The sequence below is a fragment of the Glycine max genome, chromosome 6 (genome assembly GCF_000004515.6).
Source record: "Glycine max cultivar Williams 82 chromosome 6, Glycine_max_v4.0, whole genome shotgun sequence".
In the NCBI taxonomy this organism is placed as follows: domain Eukaryota; kingdom Viridiplantae; phylum Streptophyta; class Magnoliopsida; order Fabales; family Fabaceae; genus Glycine; species Glycine max.
The window spans coordinates 4124944-4143968 of NC_038242.2; the positions used below are offsets into that span (position 1 = coordinate 4124944).

Sequence of the window (19025 nt, forward strand, 5' to 3'; positions counted from 1 at the left end):
CGTTAGATATATTTAATATAAAACTAGACTGGGATTAAAGAAGGAAAACTGAATTAACCGGTATATTTGTAATACTTATGTTTTTTTTAATATTCTTTTTCCTTTTCGTCAACTCATCTCCACCAGCCCCAGCTCTTCTACAGTTGATTTCATCATCGTGAAACAAATAGCTTTCATAGGAAAGTAGATAAAGAAAACGGAAATAACAAAAGCCCCTAGCTTCCTTAATCACTTCACCAAATGAATTTCATGGTAAAATCATGTAGTACGCCCATTTGGAACAAACAATCACAACAACACATCAACATAGCTAATGTCATGAAATCCCCTTGGTCCATTCCTTTCGTCATCTATGTTCAAAGCCTTAGTAGGTCTTGGGGACGTTGAAGTGGGCCACCGCAAAGGAGGTCTTGGGGTTTTCGAAGCCTTTCTCTACGCTCTGAGCCGCTGGACTATTGGGGCGGTCTCAACCTCCCTGACATGCCGGACTGGAGATATTGTTACACGACCTTGTTTCAGATCTGAAAGTAAGAAACTGAGAGCATGAACCAGTGAGAGAATTGCCCAAAAAAATAAACTTTTAATAATATATATATATATATATATATATATATATATATATATATTATTTTTTCTTCCGATAGAAAACCTGCTACTACCCATCATTTTAATGCTACACGAGTGTAGCATGAATTTCCGAACTTCACCTTAGAACGCGTCCAAGTAGTTGCATGCATGGTGGTGTGGCATAGGAGGATATCCCTTTGGCAGACTTTGCTATTTCAAATCAGACCAGTTCTAGGGTGGGAAAGTTTTTATGGATCATTAGATCTTTCTGTTTTTAAATTAATGTTTCAGATTCTTTGTAATATTTCTTTTTATTTTCTTTTTACCCGAAGTACTCCTTATGAGAAGAGGAGGAAAAGGGTAATTGGGGAAAGACAAGAAGAAAAGGATAAAAAGAAAGAATTAGCCATCAGATTAGAATATAAAAAATCCAACGGTTTAAAAAAACTTTCCTATGATGGAAAACATGTTAACTTTCCACCCTAGAATTATGATTGGTCTTCAAATTATCAAGAACTTCCCAGATTGAACTTTGAAGTGACTTTCCAGCATATTGCATGGAGAGAATAGGGAGTGTCAGTTTGACGGTAAATCATAGTTGGACCAATGTTGAGCTGAAAAATATCAAATATACAACGTGATATTTATCAATCCTAATTATAACAAGTTTTTATTTCAAACTCATGGGTCTAGCCTGGTACAACTTTATTGGTCAACAGACTAACCATAAGTATTTTTTTATTAAATAAATAAAAGTTTTATTTCACGTATATGTATTGTGATGTTGGCCCCATGTGTGGGTTATTTAGGATGTGATCGACCTAGTTATTATTTTCAGGTTATTTAATAATTTTGAAAGAAAAAAATTACATATACATTAATAAGATTGTAGATTTTTTTCAAGAAAAATGAGAAATAAAGGAGAAATTAAGAAGTGTGATAAACGAGCAACATTTTGAGAATTATAATATTTACGAAATTTTAAGAATTTAATTATTACAATTACGTATACCTAGTACATACCGTTGTTGTTATTAAAAAACCAACTTTTCTTTCAACTCAAAAATGACGTACCAATTCGCTTGATTGGTAAGAAAACAAACATAAGGAAATTTCAAATATATCCCACACAAACACTCTCACTCACCACAGAGAAAATCCAACGAAGGTAAACAAAAATTAAACAAAGTCTAAAAAATAAAAAACAACCCGCAAAAACACACATAACAATCCAACGCATTATTACAAAATAAAGAACAAGTTTCCCTCTCAAAGCAATTAAACACTATTCTCTTCAACTTCAGGAATTTCTATACCCGTTGGGGTAACTCCACCACACAACTGAGTCATTTCTTGTTTAATTCTTCGAACCTCCATGTTAGTTGTCTGTATTATCACTGGATCTTGTGAAGATTCTAATGCTCTTTTGAGCACTTTCAACCTCCTCGCAAGTGGTTGCAACTGAGCACATAAATGTCACAAGACACATGATGTCAAACAAAGGATAGAGAGAAATAATTCACAACAAATGAAATAGCAAAACGAACTAAAGAAGATTAATGCAGCACTGAACCTGTCTTTGGGGCCATTTATATAAACGATACTTGCGGCAAATTGCCTTAATTACAGTAACAGACATTTCTAATACATCCTTTGCAGCCTTCATAGTTATGTGGAACACGCCACTCAAATCATTCAATGTCATATTATTTATCCTATCGGACTGAGCAAACAACTCATCAGTTAAGAAACTTAAAATGAATTCAAATGAATAGACTAAAACAAAAGTACACGAGATGCAGACTTCTTAAGAAATAACAAAACAAAAAGTATAACCTGATCTTTGCGACTTCGTTTATGCCTTCTTTTCTCAGGCTCAGCCTCAGGTTCTTCTTCCTCCAAATTTGCTATACATACAAACATAACGATTCAAAACTCAGCATATATATATAACGATTGAAGAATGAAATGGTTGAAGAGAAAACACGTGACATGACAATCAAAGAGATGAAGACCAACGTGGAATCAAATCATCGTCTTCGTTATTAGTACGTTTTCCAATCCAATCTAATTTGGTGCAGAGGGCTTCATAAAACGCAGAAAAAGCTTCTTCCACAATAATGTACCCTAATTTATCCTTCTGCGCAATGTAATCTTCAAGGAAACCCTTAACTTCTGCAGGGGTTCCGTTGGTGAAACTCAGAATAATCCCTCACACGCAAAACGAAATCAAGGTTAGCAATTGCAGACAAAAAGTAAAAGATTGAAAAGAAAAAACTTAAACACATGTAAAAATAACAATGAAACTTTGTTAGTTTTACATAACAGCGCTCGAGAGTGACACTGATCGCATGCATGCATGCAATTACTAGTCGTACCAACACAAGACTTAATTGAAATAGTTACAACTTACTCAATCATTTGATAATTGTCACATGGAGGATCACCCGGCGTAATACTCTGATTCTGAATTATTATATGGTTGATCAACCCTATCCTCCCATGTATTTCAAGTCTCTCAAAATCATTACCTGCGATATATATATATATATATATATATATTAAATTTAAAGAAAATAAAAAACGAGAAACAAAATAAACCCGGTAGCAATAGAATTGCGGGCATTCATTAATTATCCATATGTAGCCACATAATTCAAATTTTTATTTATTTATTGCCAAATATTAATTATTAAGTGTTAATTTTTTTTGTCCGAACACATGATTTTTCTCTCATTTCCTTCTCCCTACACCATTCAACACATCTTATGTCTCGGAGGATATTATTAAAATTAAAACTTAATTACGTACCATTGGTGTGAATTGTCTGTCTTAGAACTTGGCAGCAAGTGCAAAAGAATGGCCTTGGTATAGGAGGCCAATTACGAGAACCCATAATCCCACTTTCAGACTGATTCAGATTGGATGGACCCGCTTTAAGGTCATACCTGAAGGATTGATGTTCAATATCCACATCAGTGAAGGGATATGTACGCTTGTTCTTGGAAGACCCCGCTACTTGGTAGTTAGGAACTCCTCCTCCACCAATGGTAAAATTGTCATTGCAAAAATGCTGCTGGGATTGATCTTGGATCGTTGAACCCGTGGAGGAAACATGACCACCCTGCAGGGACTGCTGTTCATCATTTTGTAGGTTCGGTTCGGGTAATAAATAGACAAGTGCAGGGTCCGGTTCGATAAAAAAGTTATCGAGAAGTGGACTGACAAATGGATCTCGACACGTGTATGGAACAAACCGGGAGGAGTTGTTGTTATTGTCGTCGTCATCACCCATTTAATCATAAACAAAAGCCTTGTTGGTTTGGCGGGGAAAATGGAAAATGTGTGTGTGGTGTGGTGCAGTGGTGGTGGTAGCGGCCGCGCCAAAGAGACAGCGCCGCCGCTACGGGGAATGTTTCAGACACGATTCGTTCGTTGGTAACTGGAAACAAGGACACAAACTGTGAAACAGACATATGCATGGGAATTATATATATATATATATATATATAGGGGACTAAGAGGCACCAGTGCCAGTTATAACGGTTCGTAAATTTGAATCTAGAGAGACACTTCAAAACGAATACGACTCTGGTGTAACGGAAAAGGAAAACATTTTATTTTATTGTACTCCAGGATATTATATTCTACTATATTTCATTTTTTTTTTCGATGAACCTTTTTTGGAAAAAAAAATCTAAAATCTGATTTTTTTCAGATTCACTTTTTTTAAATCCTCCTTAAAAAATATTTTTTCTAAAAAATGATATTTTATTGTTTTTATGAAAAGGTTCCTCTTCAAATTTTCATTAATAATAAGAAAAATAATGATTAGATTTCCCAATTATAGTTTAAATCTACTTTTTTTAATAGAAAAACAGACACCTAAAAATATATATATAAAAAAGAGAGAAATGTAAATATAACAAATAGAGCAATAATCTTCCAGAAAAACAGAGCAATAACATATCTCTTGTAAATTTTCTTACAAACTTCTTACTACTTCATAAGTAAAAGTATCTAATGCTTTAAAAATTTAAAATACATATCATATTTATTACGCAATAGAAATAAAACGTTCAAAAAATAAATTTTAAAAGAGAGGAGAAATGTAAATATAACAAATAGAGCAATAATGTATCTCTTATAAGTTTTCTTACAAATCTTCTTACTAGTACTTCATAAAGTAAAAGTATTTAATGTTTTAAAAATTTAAAATACATTCCATATTCATTACAAAAAATAAATAAAACGATCAAAAGAAATATATTCAATATTAGAAATTATTTTTTATCTTATCGGTTGATTAGAAGAATTTTTTTTTTTTATCAATATGGAGTTAGACAGGAAGGTTAATAAAGTTTAATCAAACATTATTTTTTATCAAGAATCAAACCTAAATACTATTTAAATAATTTAATTTTAATTTCGGATTATTTGTATTCTATCATTATATATGTTAGAAGAATCTAGATATTCTAATTCTAATAAAAGATAAAATGTAATAAAAAGATAAAAATACCAAAATCAATAGTTGCGGTCAAATATTTAAAGTGTAAGTTATTAACGTATCAATAATGTTTAATCTGTAATACTAAACTCACCTCAATTTTGTTAATAAAAGAATATAATACTCCCTTCAATCCTTAATCTTCTTTAATGGTTAGATTTTCAGAGAATCTTTGTTCTTATTTATGTATCAGTCACTTATAAAGTTTAAGATCATATTAATTATTATTTTATTAATTATAAATTGACTTATCTTATAATTTTTAATTTATTTATTCATGTATTTTATTGTGTAGTGAAAAGAGAAAGGATGAAAATATAAAACTTCACAACTATTTTCTTAAAATCAATAAAATTTATTGCATTTATTGGTTTCTACTTAATAACCTTAAAAAACAGATAAAAAGAAAAGGAGGGAGTGTAAGACATAATTTATTAAAAAAAATGATGATCCATTTTATAAGACATTTTATAATTCCTATGAAGCTATTAATTTATATTCTAGTTGCCTTGTTAAATACTCTAAGTATTTATGTCTTTATTGATAATGATGCATAATACTCTTAAATTTGAATGTTTTTACATCCGTCATACCAAATTAATGATTATTAATAAGAGTATAGTTGGTTTATTAGTAACATTTTTTTAAACAATTTATAAAATCAATTAAATTAACTATTTTTATTTATTTGTGTGATTATGTCAAAAAAAATTATAATAAAAACTAGAGGATCTAATAAATAAACAACTTCGTAGAAAGTTGTGGTAAAAAATAAAGTTTATAAGTTTTTTCAAGAAGAGTTACATTTATTTGAACATAAAAAATTATTGGTTAAAATGTAAATTTTATCTTCTTATTTTTTAATTGAGATATTTTATCTTTTATTTTTAAAAAATCTACAATTTTAGTCCTCTTATTTTTTAACTAAGATATTTTATCCTTCAATTTTTAAAAAATTTACAATTTTGGTCTCTTTTTCTAATTTTAGACTTCAAGAAGAGTTACATTTATTTTCTTTTAATAAATTAAGCTTGTTAGCAATTAATTTTTTAAAAAAAATATTTGTCATATGAATAATAAATAGATACATATAAATCAACATTTATAAAGTATACAAATCTAACATTTAAAATTGAACACAAAGACTAAAATTGTAAATTTTTTAAAAATAAAAGACGAAATATCTCAATTAAAAAAATAAAAAAATAAAATTATAAATATAAAAAATAAGAGACAAAAATTGCATTCTCAGCAAAATTATTCAAACATAATGGTTCAAAGATAAAGGTGCATATTCTTGAGCAAAAGTGTCATTTCATCCCAACCTATTTCTTTTCCTTTGCTCATGTTTTCGTCGTTACTACCTCACCATGAGACTCACAAGACCGTGTCTAAAAATATTGGGACCTAAAATAAAATTTATAAAAAGCCTTGATGAAATATTAATTATTAAGTATTAATTTTTATATTAATTTTCTATAGCTTTTTGAGCTGCAAAAATAATTTAGTAATATTAAATAATCAAATAATTATAATATTTCACTCTTAATAGATAAAATAGTTAATTTGTTGAATTTAAATTATAATATATATATATATATATATGTATATATATATATATATAAGAGAAAATGTTAAAATCATATACCCTAAAAATACAAACAATTACTTTTCTAATATATATATATCTATTTTATTGTGAAAATATTGTTGTATATTTATGTATATATATCAACTAATTGAATTTTTTGTACTATCATATTCATATTTCATGCTTTAATAACAATGAAAATAATAATTTTATTTTTTACTTTAAAATTATTGACATATAAAACTTGTTTATGCAAGGTACCAAGTTTTTGCCTGATGGATGTCTGCCGACTAAGTCCAGTCCACGGGCTAATGGATTGATCCGTGGCCCAATAATAAAATAATATAAAAAATGAAAAGCTTAAAAAACATAAAACAAAGAAATATTGAAAACTTGATTTTTTTATAGGAATTGAGATTAGTGAAAAATGAACAGGAAACAATATATGCAGTAATGAAATTTTAAAGAAAGCTTCGTAACATTACTTTTTTTGGAAGTTTCATTATATTACTTAAACACCAAATAAAGCATAAAAATAAATTTACATCAAATATATATTTAAATACGTGGTCAATATATACTAATTACCACGAAGTAATTATTCAAATACTTAATAATGCTAATCACACATAAAATATATTTAAGTTAATAATAGTATTAAACTTTCAGTAAAAAAATATTATAAAACTATGAAATAATAATTAATATTTAAAAAAAATTAATACACAAACTAGACTATTAACCTGCGGATCAAACATTACAAATTAAAAATTGATAACCCACATTTAAATGAATTGACATTTTGGTTGATCCTAACCTGCGAGTTAAACAAATTATTTATGGGCAATTGAATTTTGTATCTCCCTAAATGTATGGTGCAACTCTTATTTTTTACCCCTTTTATCTTCTTAGTTTCTCTTCTTTCTATTGTAGTCGCAACTTCAACCCATTCTCGTTCTTCTTTTCTTCTCATAGCGCAAGTCTAGAGCCATTTTCCAGTTCTTTTCTTCTTCTCCAACGCTTCATTCCGAATTATGTTTTTTGCCTTTGGAATGGTTCTTCCGCAAGTCAAAATCATATTTTCCAGAAGGTGCAAAATACACTTCCAAAAAGGCTATTATGGATTGCAGTCGTTGCTTCCGGAATGAGCTTTTCGTAAGTCCAATATTGATTTTCGGAACTCCCTTTCCGAACTATATAAAATACACTGCTGGAAAGGATGTTCTGGATTTACAAATCTAGTTCTGGAATAATCGTTCCTTAAGCTAAAGTACTCCCAGGACAGTCATTCTGGAGGTTTTTTTGGCTTATGAAAAGGCTATTCTATAAGCTTTTTTTTCTTATGGAAAGCTCATTCTGAAAGGTTTTTTTGCTTATGGAAATATCATTTTAGAAACCTTTTTTGCTTACAGAAAGGTTATTCCATAAACATTTTTTGGTTACAAAATGGGAACTCTAGAATGCAACCCCATTCACATCAAAAACCACCCCCACCAAAACCCAACCTTAACCCCCTAGAAACCAACCCCAATCGCATTGGAACCCAAACCCACACCAAAAAGGAAGAAGCTTACCTTCGATGACAATGGAGGAAAGGAATGAGGATGCGTGGCTTCGAGATGAAGGACAAAAGGAGCAGCCTTCGCAGGAGGGAGACGTCGCGGGAGGCACCCCTCGCGGGTGGGTTGAAGAAGGTGGTGCCAATTCATTAAGGGCAATAGGATAATTTTAAACAAAATGGGAGGGGGGGGTGCAAGATACACTTATAGGAGTGTAAGATTCAATTCCCAGTCAATGGACTAAATTCATATACCCATCTCTTTAGTTATGTTATAAATATTGCAAGACATACTTGGCTTAACACCCCTCACCACCATTTCCCTCAGAAGCAACACTGCTTCGCTTGGTTTTCTAATCTTGCAATACTCATTGACGACAACCCCATACGCTTTCACATCTGGCTTCATCCTGTGACTAACCATTTCCCTCAAATGCTCAACAGTCTCATCAAACTTCCCCACAATGAAAAACACCTTCAACAAGCTAGTGTTTATGGCAACGTCGTCTTTCAAACCATTCAACCGCATCCTACTCATCATCTTCCTGGCCTCGTCCGCTTCACCGCTCAAACAAGACCTTCAATCAAAGCATTGTAGGTCACAACATTCAGGGAACACCTTCCATCATTTCCTTCAAGCACTCGAGTGCATCTCGGAAATCACCTCTCTTCGAATACCCTTCAATCAAAGTGGCAAAACTCACCACATCCGGCTTGCAACTCTTACTCTCAACCAGTCTGTCAAAAACCCTCGTGGCACCCTCCATATCACCTTTCTTACAAAACCCGTGGATCAACGTGTTGTAAGTAACCATGTTGGGTTCGCAGGGCATTTCCTCGAACACCTTGCGTGCACTCTTGATCATACCCACTTTGCATAATCCACAAATCATGGTAATATAAGTGTAAACATCAGGTTCCAATACAGCTTCTGCGAGAACCTGATCATAGATGGCCTTAGCAATGTTGACACAGTTAGCCCTCACGAGGACACCCAATATGGTGTTGCAGGAATACACACAGCATCCTTTGTGTAGGTATTGGCTTTGTGGAACTAGTGAATGGCGCCCCTGATGTTGCCGCAGTGGCCGAGAGCGTTGATGAACATGCTAACGAGGTTGTTAGAGAGTCTGTTGGAGTGGCGAAGAGGGAGTGGGAGATCAGGAGGTCGGAGATGGCAGCGTAGCAGAAGGGTGTGTAGGAGTAATGGTTGTGGTTGGAGGCCCAGTTGAAGAAGTGAAGGGCATGGTGGGGAATGTTCTGGTTCTTGATAACGTTGATAACCAAGTTTGGGGTGTGGTGAGATGAGAACTGTTAGCGGGGTGAGTAATATGGGCTTTGGGGATTTAGGTTTTGAAGGATTGAGGTGATGTAGGTTACGAGGGAAAGGTTTGGAATTGGAGGTGTAGATGAAGAAGAAGGTTTGGCTATGGCTTTCCTGAATGGCTGAGTGGCCATTCACAGCAAACTAATTTGCCACTGTTTTGTTTCGCTCCAAATATGTCTTTCACTTTGCTATTTGGTATCAACTTTTTATTTCACGCTAGGAGTCCTATATTTTGAGACATCTAAAAAAATTCAAACTTCCCATTTGATCTTAGATCTCTCTCTATCATACTACGTTGTCTACTTGAACACCTAACTTATTACTTACGAGATTGGATGAATTTATTTGATCCTGCTCACTAGAACACTAAATATGGGGGCACTTAATGCCCTAAATATCAATTTATTTGATATTTGCAATAATATTTTTAACAAAATTAAACAAATTCAAATATGTCATAAACCAAACATTGCATAGAGTTGATGGCACAAAGAATGAATTTTAATTTTAAGATTCAGGTTCATAACTCTGATTTTGAGATAGAGGCACTGTCTAATTGTACTTGTTTGCTGTAAGGTCATGAATCATAATGATGAATCTCTTTTTGGATGTAGCAGGGCCGCAAAACCACCAACATCAGGAATTGGAGAAGGACGAGTTTGGTTCGGCCAGGCCATGACATGCAGCTGAATCGTCTCATATTGGTCTATAGCTGAAGTGAGAATGTCCTTCATTTCAGATTGGTCACAGCAATGCACAAGGCCAGCAGAACAAGCACTCGTTGGCATTATGCTCTTGCATTGCAACCTTGATATCACCAAAAGGAACCCATTTGCACTTGACTCTTCATACATTTCTCTCACCCCAGCACGATCAGCCGGCGATCCCCTCATCACTGAATATATGTACACAAAGCTCTGCAGTAACACAAAACACAAAATCTAAGTTCTTGCCATTGTGGTTGTTCAATAAGTGGATGTTTGAGTTGTCCTTGAGGGTCCTCAAAATCGAGTTTTGAAAAGGATCAGGGAGGTGTCTTTTGCAGACAATTGTTGGATTCGTATGGGGATATGTGCTGGCACATAATGAACAAGGCTCCAAACATAGCCTAACAAGTTCTTAAAACATGTTCTACACATAATTGCTATAAAATACTTGATGAGGAATGAGGAGTGTTAATTAGCATTACACACCTCTTTAGTTCGTTTAATTTCCATGCCAAAGCGCGCTTCGACAGGTTGAGGGATTAACACAACTGAAATTTCTGCTAGTCCAGGTAGAAACCATAACCTTATACCATGCATTATTTGGTTAGCATTGTTGATTTTTTGCTTGCTAGTAGCTATTTCCCTTTTCAAGAAATGAGTCTCCTCCTACGTTAGAAGATTGATCCATTAACATGAGAAAAACACTTATGAAATAAAGAACTAAGAAATCTGAAGAAAAAGTGTTTTACCGTGGAGGGAATTTGTTCTGTTTGGATATTGACAAAAACAAGAGGGACCCCAGAGGAAATTGCTGCACTAAACCATGCCATGCACCTAGTTGTGGTAGTATCGATGCGGTACTCACTAATTAGAGGCATAAATAGAATGGAGCTTATTACTGAACAACATTGGTCAGACAGATAGGTGCCTATTTTCATCTTCCAGTCATATTTGATCCCACTTCTGCGGAATTCTCTCCCCCGCTTGTTCACTCTGATGCTTATTTCTGCAAACTTGAGAGAGCTCAAAATGTTTGATTGTTGTCACAGTTATATTGCAAATTTTCAAATAGTAAAATATCCTTCTCAGCTTGTTAAAGAATGAGTTTATTTTTTATACACTAATTAGAGTGTCTAACACTATAACTAATTAAAAAACACACTAAATATAACTTAGTAAACCCCGTTATGCATTGACAATTTAGTTCATGAAAAAACTTGAGGCAAAATACTCTTCGAAAGGTTTTTCTTTTCTCCATATTAATCCTTCCGTCAGTCAGTTTCATTCAATTATATTGGCAAATTAGTTTTATACAGTACATAATTATAAACAATTTAATTCCCAAACCAATTATGCATTTAGCTTAATTAGTCCTTCAAAGTTATATATTACTTACAAATTAGTGCTTGGAAAGACTAACAAGTCCAACGAAAAAAATTCAATAACTATTTTACCTCTAAAATATTTTCAAAGACCAAATTGTCAGTCCCTATATCTTTCATGAATGAAAATGAAGGTTTACTAAAATATAACTTCTAAAGTAATTATTATGTAAAAAAAAATCAGTTATATAGCATTATATGACAGTGGAAAAAATATTTACATCATCATCAATGTATTCTAATTAAATTTAAAGAGTATATATATTAAGCATGTATACGAATAAATAATCACCCTTATGATATGTGTGTTAGTGTTGAATTCTATCTCAATCATTTAAAATTGCTACTTCATATGTAATCCTACATGGTTCCAACTTTCAAATATTACCTAACACAGATGACTATTTGATGAACAATAAAGTATGATTATGTACCCTGTAGTTCATTGCACTGCTCTGATGTCAGATCCCCTAAATCCGCTACATGTCTGTGATCTGTTGCAGCTTGGATAGTATACTACCTTTGAAGTATGGAACCCTTCTGCTGCACAATGCGTACTTGAAGTTTCATCAAGCTATCACCTCTTCTAACCTGTATCCATATGAGTTCCCCACGCGGGTTAATCTTTCCAAGCTGAGAACTAAACTCTGAACTGGCCTTGACCGGTAAAAAGGAATCATCATCAGCGTCGCGCTCAGAAAATCCTTCAATGATATCCCCTGGTAATGGCATGCTCTCATCCCACTCATCCGCCACCTCTTGCTTCACTTGTTTCACACAAACAAGTGTTTGATCAGAAGTAGCCATGCCCTCCTCCCAATAGATGAAGCAGGATTTGACCATGAAACTGGATCCAAGTTAACCCACCAAAATATTTGATATTATGGACAGATTAATGCCTCTAGCTTGCAAGAAAATTTTGTTAGTATATATCTGTATATGCTTTTACCATGTTCTCTTCCTTAGCTTATATAATATCGTCCATAGTACGTTCTGATAAGAGTCTTACAATAATGCCACACAAGCTATACATGGCCGGCTCCACGTTCTCGACGGCAAATTATTTCTCTGTTGATAATATTTTATTTCTTAGTAAATAACTCATTCGTATAAAAAAAATAGAAGAGGTTATTTGCTTCTTTTTGCGCATATCAAATAAGCACTTGTACGTAACAAGAGACAGAGGAAAAGTTAGTTTATGAAACTCTCTTGTTTAGCTTGAAAAGTGAAAACAACTAAACAAGTGCATTTATTTTCAAGCATAATCAGGAAACTAAATGTAGACATGCATACCCCTTCAGAAGACTAGCCAATTGCAATATAATATAATAATATAAATTCGCCAGTGTAAAATCCAGGAAGAATTCAACCAAAATACTCCAAAAGATTATATTTTCAATAAATGGTTGATAAATGATAAAGTTTGTCAACTTTCTAGTTTAACTTCAAATTTAGAAAAACGTTTAACACATTGCACAAATTTTATATTTAGAAATTAGTTGTCTTTTTTCCTTTTTCCTTTTTTAATAGGTAAGAAATTATTTGAAATGCAAACCAAGTGTAAATAAAAAGATGGCAGCTTTAGCCTGCAACAGCATTAGTTCTAAAATTTTCTGAATGCATAACTTTAAACAGCCATTATGCATGACTCTCATGTAACATTTGCAAATTTAGGTACAAGCGAATAAAAGGTACCAAGAAGTTATTTTTATTAAAAAATAAATAAAATTAAACCTTTGTTTCGCAACTCATCATAATGACGTCAAATAACTTCACTTAGGAATAAAAAAAAATTACAATTATTAACCAACACTAAACAACAAAATGATCTAAAAAAATCTAATAACCCGCCACAAAGCAACACTTACAATCAGACTCATTCGTACGAAATAAAGGGGAACTTAATGCGAATAACAGAGTTTATAGTCTCCTCTGTCCATCATTCTTCATCGAATTGGAGCATTGGTATTCCGGTTGGGGTAATTCCACCACAATTCTCAATTATTTCTTGCTGAAGTCTTCGAATTTCATCTTGAGTTCTAAGCTTCATGATAAAGCAAAATCAAATAGCTAGCAAAACGAAATTAAAGGAGATTGTTGCAGGAAGCTTTGAACCTTTCTTTGGGGCCATCTTTTCAATTTTCCTCTGCGGCAGATACTCTTTACGGTAGAGTCACTTACGTCCAGTTTAACCGTTGCAACACTAATAGTCAAATGGAAGACACCGCTCAAATCACTCAAAGACATATATATAATCAATTATGCCTTAGTCATAATTAATTATATGTCTGTTAATTTTTTTAAAAAAAGAAAAAGGTTTTCATAAAAAAAAATAACTTTTTTGGTTGAGGTACAGTATGAATTTTATAAATGTTTATTTTTTATTTTATTAATTATTTAATTTTTTTTTTTACTCTTTTTCGTCCTAATCAAACAAACTTGATTTTTCATACTTTTTTCTAGTCTCTTTTATTTATTTTGGTCCTTTTTACCGAAGATAGTGTGTTAGAGAAACGAAGACCCGCTAACCCGGTAAGGTAAAAGCGGGACCCGATCCGTGTGAATTGGTAGGTTCCGATGAGCTGAAATCAAAGCGAAGGGTTTAGATTTCCGGAATCAGAAATGAAAGCATCCGCACTGCTTAACTTGAAATCTTTCACTCTCAGCCGCCATTCTCCCACTTCCAACTCCTTCTTCCCCCCCTTTCTTTGTCCATCCCACCCCCGCCACCGCCGAATCCACCACTCTCGAAATCCAATCATGTCTGCCACATCCGTCAACTCCGAACGAGCACGCGCCCCTCCCGCCATTCCCTTGCCCCCTCCCCCTCTCTCCAACTTCAAAATTGGCCTCTGTCAACTCTCCGTCAGCCCCGACAAAGACAGCAACATCGCCCACGCTCGCACCGCCATTCAGGATGCTGCATCAAAGGGCGCCCAGCTTGTTCTTTTGCCCGTCAGTCCCTTTTCCTTCTTTTTAGGATCACACTTAAAGTCAGGAGTGCCAACTTGTTTTGTTTTGTCTTGTCAGGAAATTTGGAACAGTCCTTATTCCAACGATAGTTTTCCTGTCTACGCTGAGGATATTGACGCTGGTGCTTCTCCTTCCACTGCCATGCTATCTGAACTCTCTCGTCTCTTGAAAATCACCATAGTTGGTGGTTCCATTCCAGAACGCTCTGGAGGTCTCTTGTACAACACTTGCTGCGTCTTTGGCACCGACGGAAACCTACTAGCCAAGCACCGCAAGGTACCACTCCTCCCAATAACTTGTACGCTGAATTTCGTAATTCAACGGAATCTTGATTGATTTTCTGTAATTTCTGGTATATTGGCTTGCTTTAATACAGATACATCTTTTTGATATTGACATCCCTGGGAAGATTACTTTTATTGAATCAAAAACTCTTACTGCTGGGGAGACTCCGACAATTGTGGACACAGGTCTAAACATGTTCTTTGATCCCGCATTCAAACTCATTCACTTCAGTTCTATCTGTTTTAGTACTGATGCAGTCTTTTGTTCTGCGATCATGTTTGCTGTCATGTAAATGAGAAATGTATGTTTAAAGTTTCAAGTTTCAAGCTGATGCTAATGTTGGCCGGCTGCAGAGGTGTATGGTGACGAAAGGAAATGAAAGTTATTATGGTTGTAGCCTTGTAAGATTGGATAAAGCTCTAAAATGATTGACTTCTTATACTTTTCCGTGGTTCTTCTTGAACTTAAATGCCAGGGTATCTTATGAACAATTTGAGATTGTATGCCTCTATGAGGGGAAATTTTGTTAATTATATCACTGGTTCAGATTACATGTTTTTATGTATTTCTGGCTTCTCATGTTTGTGCATATATGTGAGTGTGGGATACGAAAGAGAAAATAATCATTAAGAAATTATGACATTATTACAGAAGGAGAGGATAATGTGTGCGCTTTTTTAACTAATTATGCTTGTAGTCAAGTTTTACCCAAATGAAACTGAAGAAAAAAGAAAGCAACCTTGTAATGTAGGCTTCCCATACAATTATTCTTTATTTATAAACATGTTTTTTAACTACCATGTCACAAGAGTGATTTAAATTTTTGCTATTTGTGATTATTTTTTTCTTGCAATGAAAATTCTGTCTGGGTAAACAAATTGAAATAATGAGTTGATTCATGCAGAGGTTGGACGCATTGGCATAGGCATCTGTTATGACATTCGATTTCCAGAACTAGCAATGATATATGCTGCTAGAGGTTTGTCTGATTCCAGTAATATGCTTGGAAACAATTGATCTTGCTCTACGTTTGATTTGTTGACTATGATTTGAGTTCTCCAAAGTGTTTTATCCACCCCTCCTAAGTGCCATTAGCATCATAGAATAGCAATTTTGATTTTTTGGGGGTGGAAGAGAGATTGCCTGTGTATTTCTTATTTCAGGGATATACTAAAAGAAATTTCAAATCCATATTTCTTGGTATGATATTTCAGTCCCTATATTATGCGCTATCTGTCAATTATTTCTCTTTTTTGTATAGGCTGTAATCCGGAAGGTTCACTTGAGATTAATTATCCAGTTGTGTGTTGATTTGTTTTCAAATTCACACAACTATTACTATAATTATTATTTCTTTTTCTAAGCTTTGGCAAACTTATGGTATCAGTCAGTTTTTGACTTCAGGTGCTCACTTACTCTGCTACCCTGGGGCATTTAACATGACAACTGGACCATTACATTGGGAGTTATTGCAGAGGGCAAGGTATAATGGGTACAACTTAATGAAACATTCAACAACCTGCAACACATGTTGTACTAGTGTTTTGTTTAAATTTTATAACCCTATCTAGTCTTGTAAGTTTCCAGTAACAGCAATATATTTTTTATCCCTTAAAACGATATTTGAAATTAGTACTTATTAAATTTTATTCATTTTTAGTCTTTAAAAATTATAAATACTGTGCACTTTTAGTCTCTAGTGACCAGTGAGGAACTAAAGCCGCACTATTTTTTGTTAAATCTAGGACTAATCATGAAAAAAATTTAAATAGGGATTAAAATCAAATAACATCGTGTTTTCAATCTTTGAAAACATATTGAAGACAATAATTTGCATGCCTGTTACTGTTGGGAAACAACCTCAATAAACTTGATTGTTTAATGGGTTTGCACTAATTACATCCACTAAATTTGACTGATAGTTTTTCTGAACTATATTTATCATTTGTTATAGGAGTTTATTGACAAATATAACCTTGGTTCTAGAAATTACAAGAAACTAGTGATCATACGAAAAGTTAGAATATACATTAAGGTTACCTTCTTGTTTTGCTTCCATTTCTTTCTTCTGGCTCTTCCTTACCTTTTGGCCCTGCAAACCTTTTTTTGTTTTAACTTTTATAAAATATTTATGATTGAGCAGTAAATACTAATCAACATTCCATTGCTAATCTGTGTTTTGCTTCTTTACATGCAGGGCTACAGATAATCAGGTAATGCCCCCTTCGAAGTTATGTGGCTTTTAATGCATGTACACTAACATTTTAATTTAAACGTATGTAAAATTTGAAATCATTTAATCATTTTTATTTATTTATTATTTATTTAGTGTAGTTCTTGAGGGATGAACCTTATAATAGGCTTGTAACAGTAGCTTTGAATTGATAGATAACTGCACTGTGAATGAGAAATCAAACCCCCCAACCCCACAAGGAATTTACAGTAGATGTGTGATAAGTTCTTGAAAGCATGTGCTACCTTACATTCCTATGCTATACATTATATAAATTATATAAAAAAAATTCAAAATTGAGGCTATCTCACTATTGCGTTTTTGGGGATGCTGCTATCCAGGATGTAAAACACTGGTAACTATTTAGTGGGCAAATAATTGTAATGGAGGGCAGAATAAATAAGGAAGAGAACTGTCCAGTAGACAGTAATTTCTAATAAGGAGGAAGCTGAAATAAGTAGGAAAGGGAGAGAGTTAGTTGGAGAGTCCAGGTCTCTTGAATACCTGAGTTATATATTCTGTTTTCAGTAATTTTTCATATCCATCCGCTACAGAGCTACAAAGTGGGGTTGATTTGAATAAATTTTCCATTTTTTTCTTCTCATCTCTGATCTAGTTCTATTAGATTGATGCAGTTGATTGTGTGATCAATCAGTGATTAAAGCAGGGTATGGTTAGGGGTTTCTCTATATTCTGACCAGGCAACCATATTATTAATCATTGTGTGAATTGCAAATTTTTAAGCTCTGACGAGATTAGTGGATGCTTACCAAAATTCTCTTCTGACAGTTATATGTGGCTACCTGTTCACCTGCCCGGGATACTGGATCTGGTTATGTGGCTTGGGGCCACTCCACTCTTGTTGGACCAGTAAGTAGATCCTTTATAAACAGCTTTCCTCGAGTAGAACCATTTAAAATGGGCTGATTATGGAAGTCGGTATAATATTTTGAGTTTTATTAACAAATAGAAAGGGAAATATCTTTAATTGTCAGTACTTACTGTGGAATATATCAATGTGGTAGTTTGGAGAAGTTCTGGCTACTACAGAACATGAGGAGGCAATCATCATAGCAGAAATTGATTATTCAATATTGGAGCAGAGAAGGTTTTCTTTTATTCGCATGTTTTGCTTTTGATTGAGCGTCATAATAATCGTATTAATTGCTTTCATAACATTATTCAGGACAAATCTGCCTGTAACTAAGCAAAGGCGAGGTGATCTTTACCAGTTGGTGGATTTTCAGAGGCTGAATTCTCAGTGATGGGAGCAGGACTATTGTAATTGAGACATCTGGATCTGGATTATCTTGTATGTGGCATTAGCTTGTCATCTGTGTTATATGGTTATTTGAATGCTGCATTATTGCTAATATGGAACCCGAACCCTGAAGGAAGAAATAAATAAAGGAATTTGTGCTTTCTCGAATACTTTGTTCTGTTAATTACTATCGTATCTACTAATATTTATCAATTAAATAAGGGTTCTCGATGTAGATATATGGAAAATTGGTTAAGCCCAGTCAAACCCACTCATTGCTCTGTAGTAAGCCCAGTCAAACCTGAATTGTCTCCTTTTGAAATCCTGGTGTCTGCATTTGTTTTACCATTGTGCACAACATTTGTATGCACTGTTGATAAGGTTTATCTTTATGTAATTTACACAATTATTAATATCTTCTTTGATCGCATCTTCTATATAATAATCAAGAACCAAAATATTCCTCCTCCGCTCATAATTTTTCTTGTCTTACAATATGTTTCGAGTCTCTGGACAATGAATTTACTGAAGTTATAGCTTAAAATTTTAGTTTGAATTTCTGAAATGTTTCCAAATTAAAATTATCTTTATATTATGCAAAGAGATGAAAAAATATATAGAATTATGATTT

General features: G+C 33.5%; 3 protein-coding genes across 3 annotated transcripts; 1 reads left to right on the plus strand and 2 right to left on the minus strand.

Moving 5' to 3' along the window:
* Nucleotides 1–1845: 1845 nt before the first annotated feature.
* LOC102669711 (uncharacterized) lies at nucleotides 1846–3862 on the minus strand. Its single transcript, XM_041016065.1, has 5 exons — nucleotides 3379–3862; nucleotides 2587–2778; nucleotides 2404–2474; nucleotides 2141–2290; nucleotides 1846–2028 (listed from the first exon to the last, which is right to left on the minus strand). The coding sequence occupies exons 1-5, from the start codon at nucleotides 3860–3862 to the stop codon at nucleotides 1846–1848; spliced, it is 1080 nt and encodes a 359-aa protein (XP_040871999.1).
* A 4-nt stretch (nucleotides 3863–3866) lies between these two features.
* Nucleotides 3867–9041, minus strand: LOC102669839 (pentatricopeptide repeat-containing protein At4g20090-like). Its single transcript, XM_006582415.1, has 3 exons — nucleotides 8905–9041; nucleotides 8521–8804; nucleotides 3867–4009 (listed from the first exon to the last, which is right to left on the minus strand). Exons 1-3 carry the CDS (start codon nucleotides 9039–9041, stop codon nucleotides 3867–3869), a joined length of 564 nt encoding a protein of 187 aa, XP_006582478.1.
* Nucleotides 9042–14149: 5108 nt separating this feature from the next.
* On the plus strand, nucleotides 14150–18562 carry LOC100817195 (omega-amidase, chloroplastic). The gene is made up of 9 exons (XM_003525995.5): nucleotides 14150–14597; nucleotides 14673–14891; nucleotides 14992–15085; nucleotides 15805–15879; nucleotides 16305–16383; nucleotides 17098–17113; nucleotides 17923–18003; nucleotides 18159–18241; nucleotides 18320–18562. Exons 1-9 carry the CDS (start codon nucleotides 14265–14267, stop codon nucleotides 18396–18398), a joined length of 1059 nt encoding a protein of 352 aa, XP_003526043.1. The 5' UTR covers nucleotides 14150–14264; the 3' UTR covers nucleotides 18399–18562.
* The last annotated feature ends 463 nt before the right edge of the window (nucleotides 18563–19025 follow it).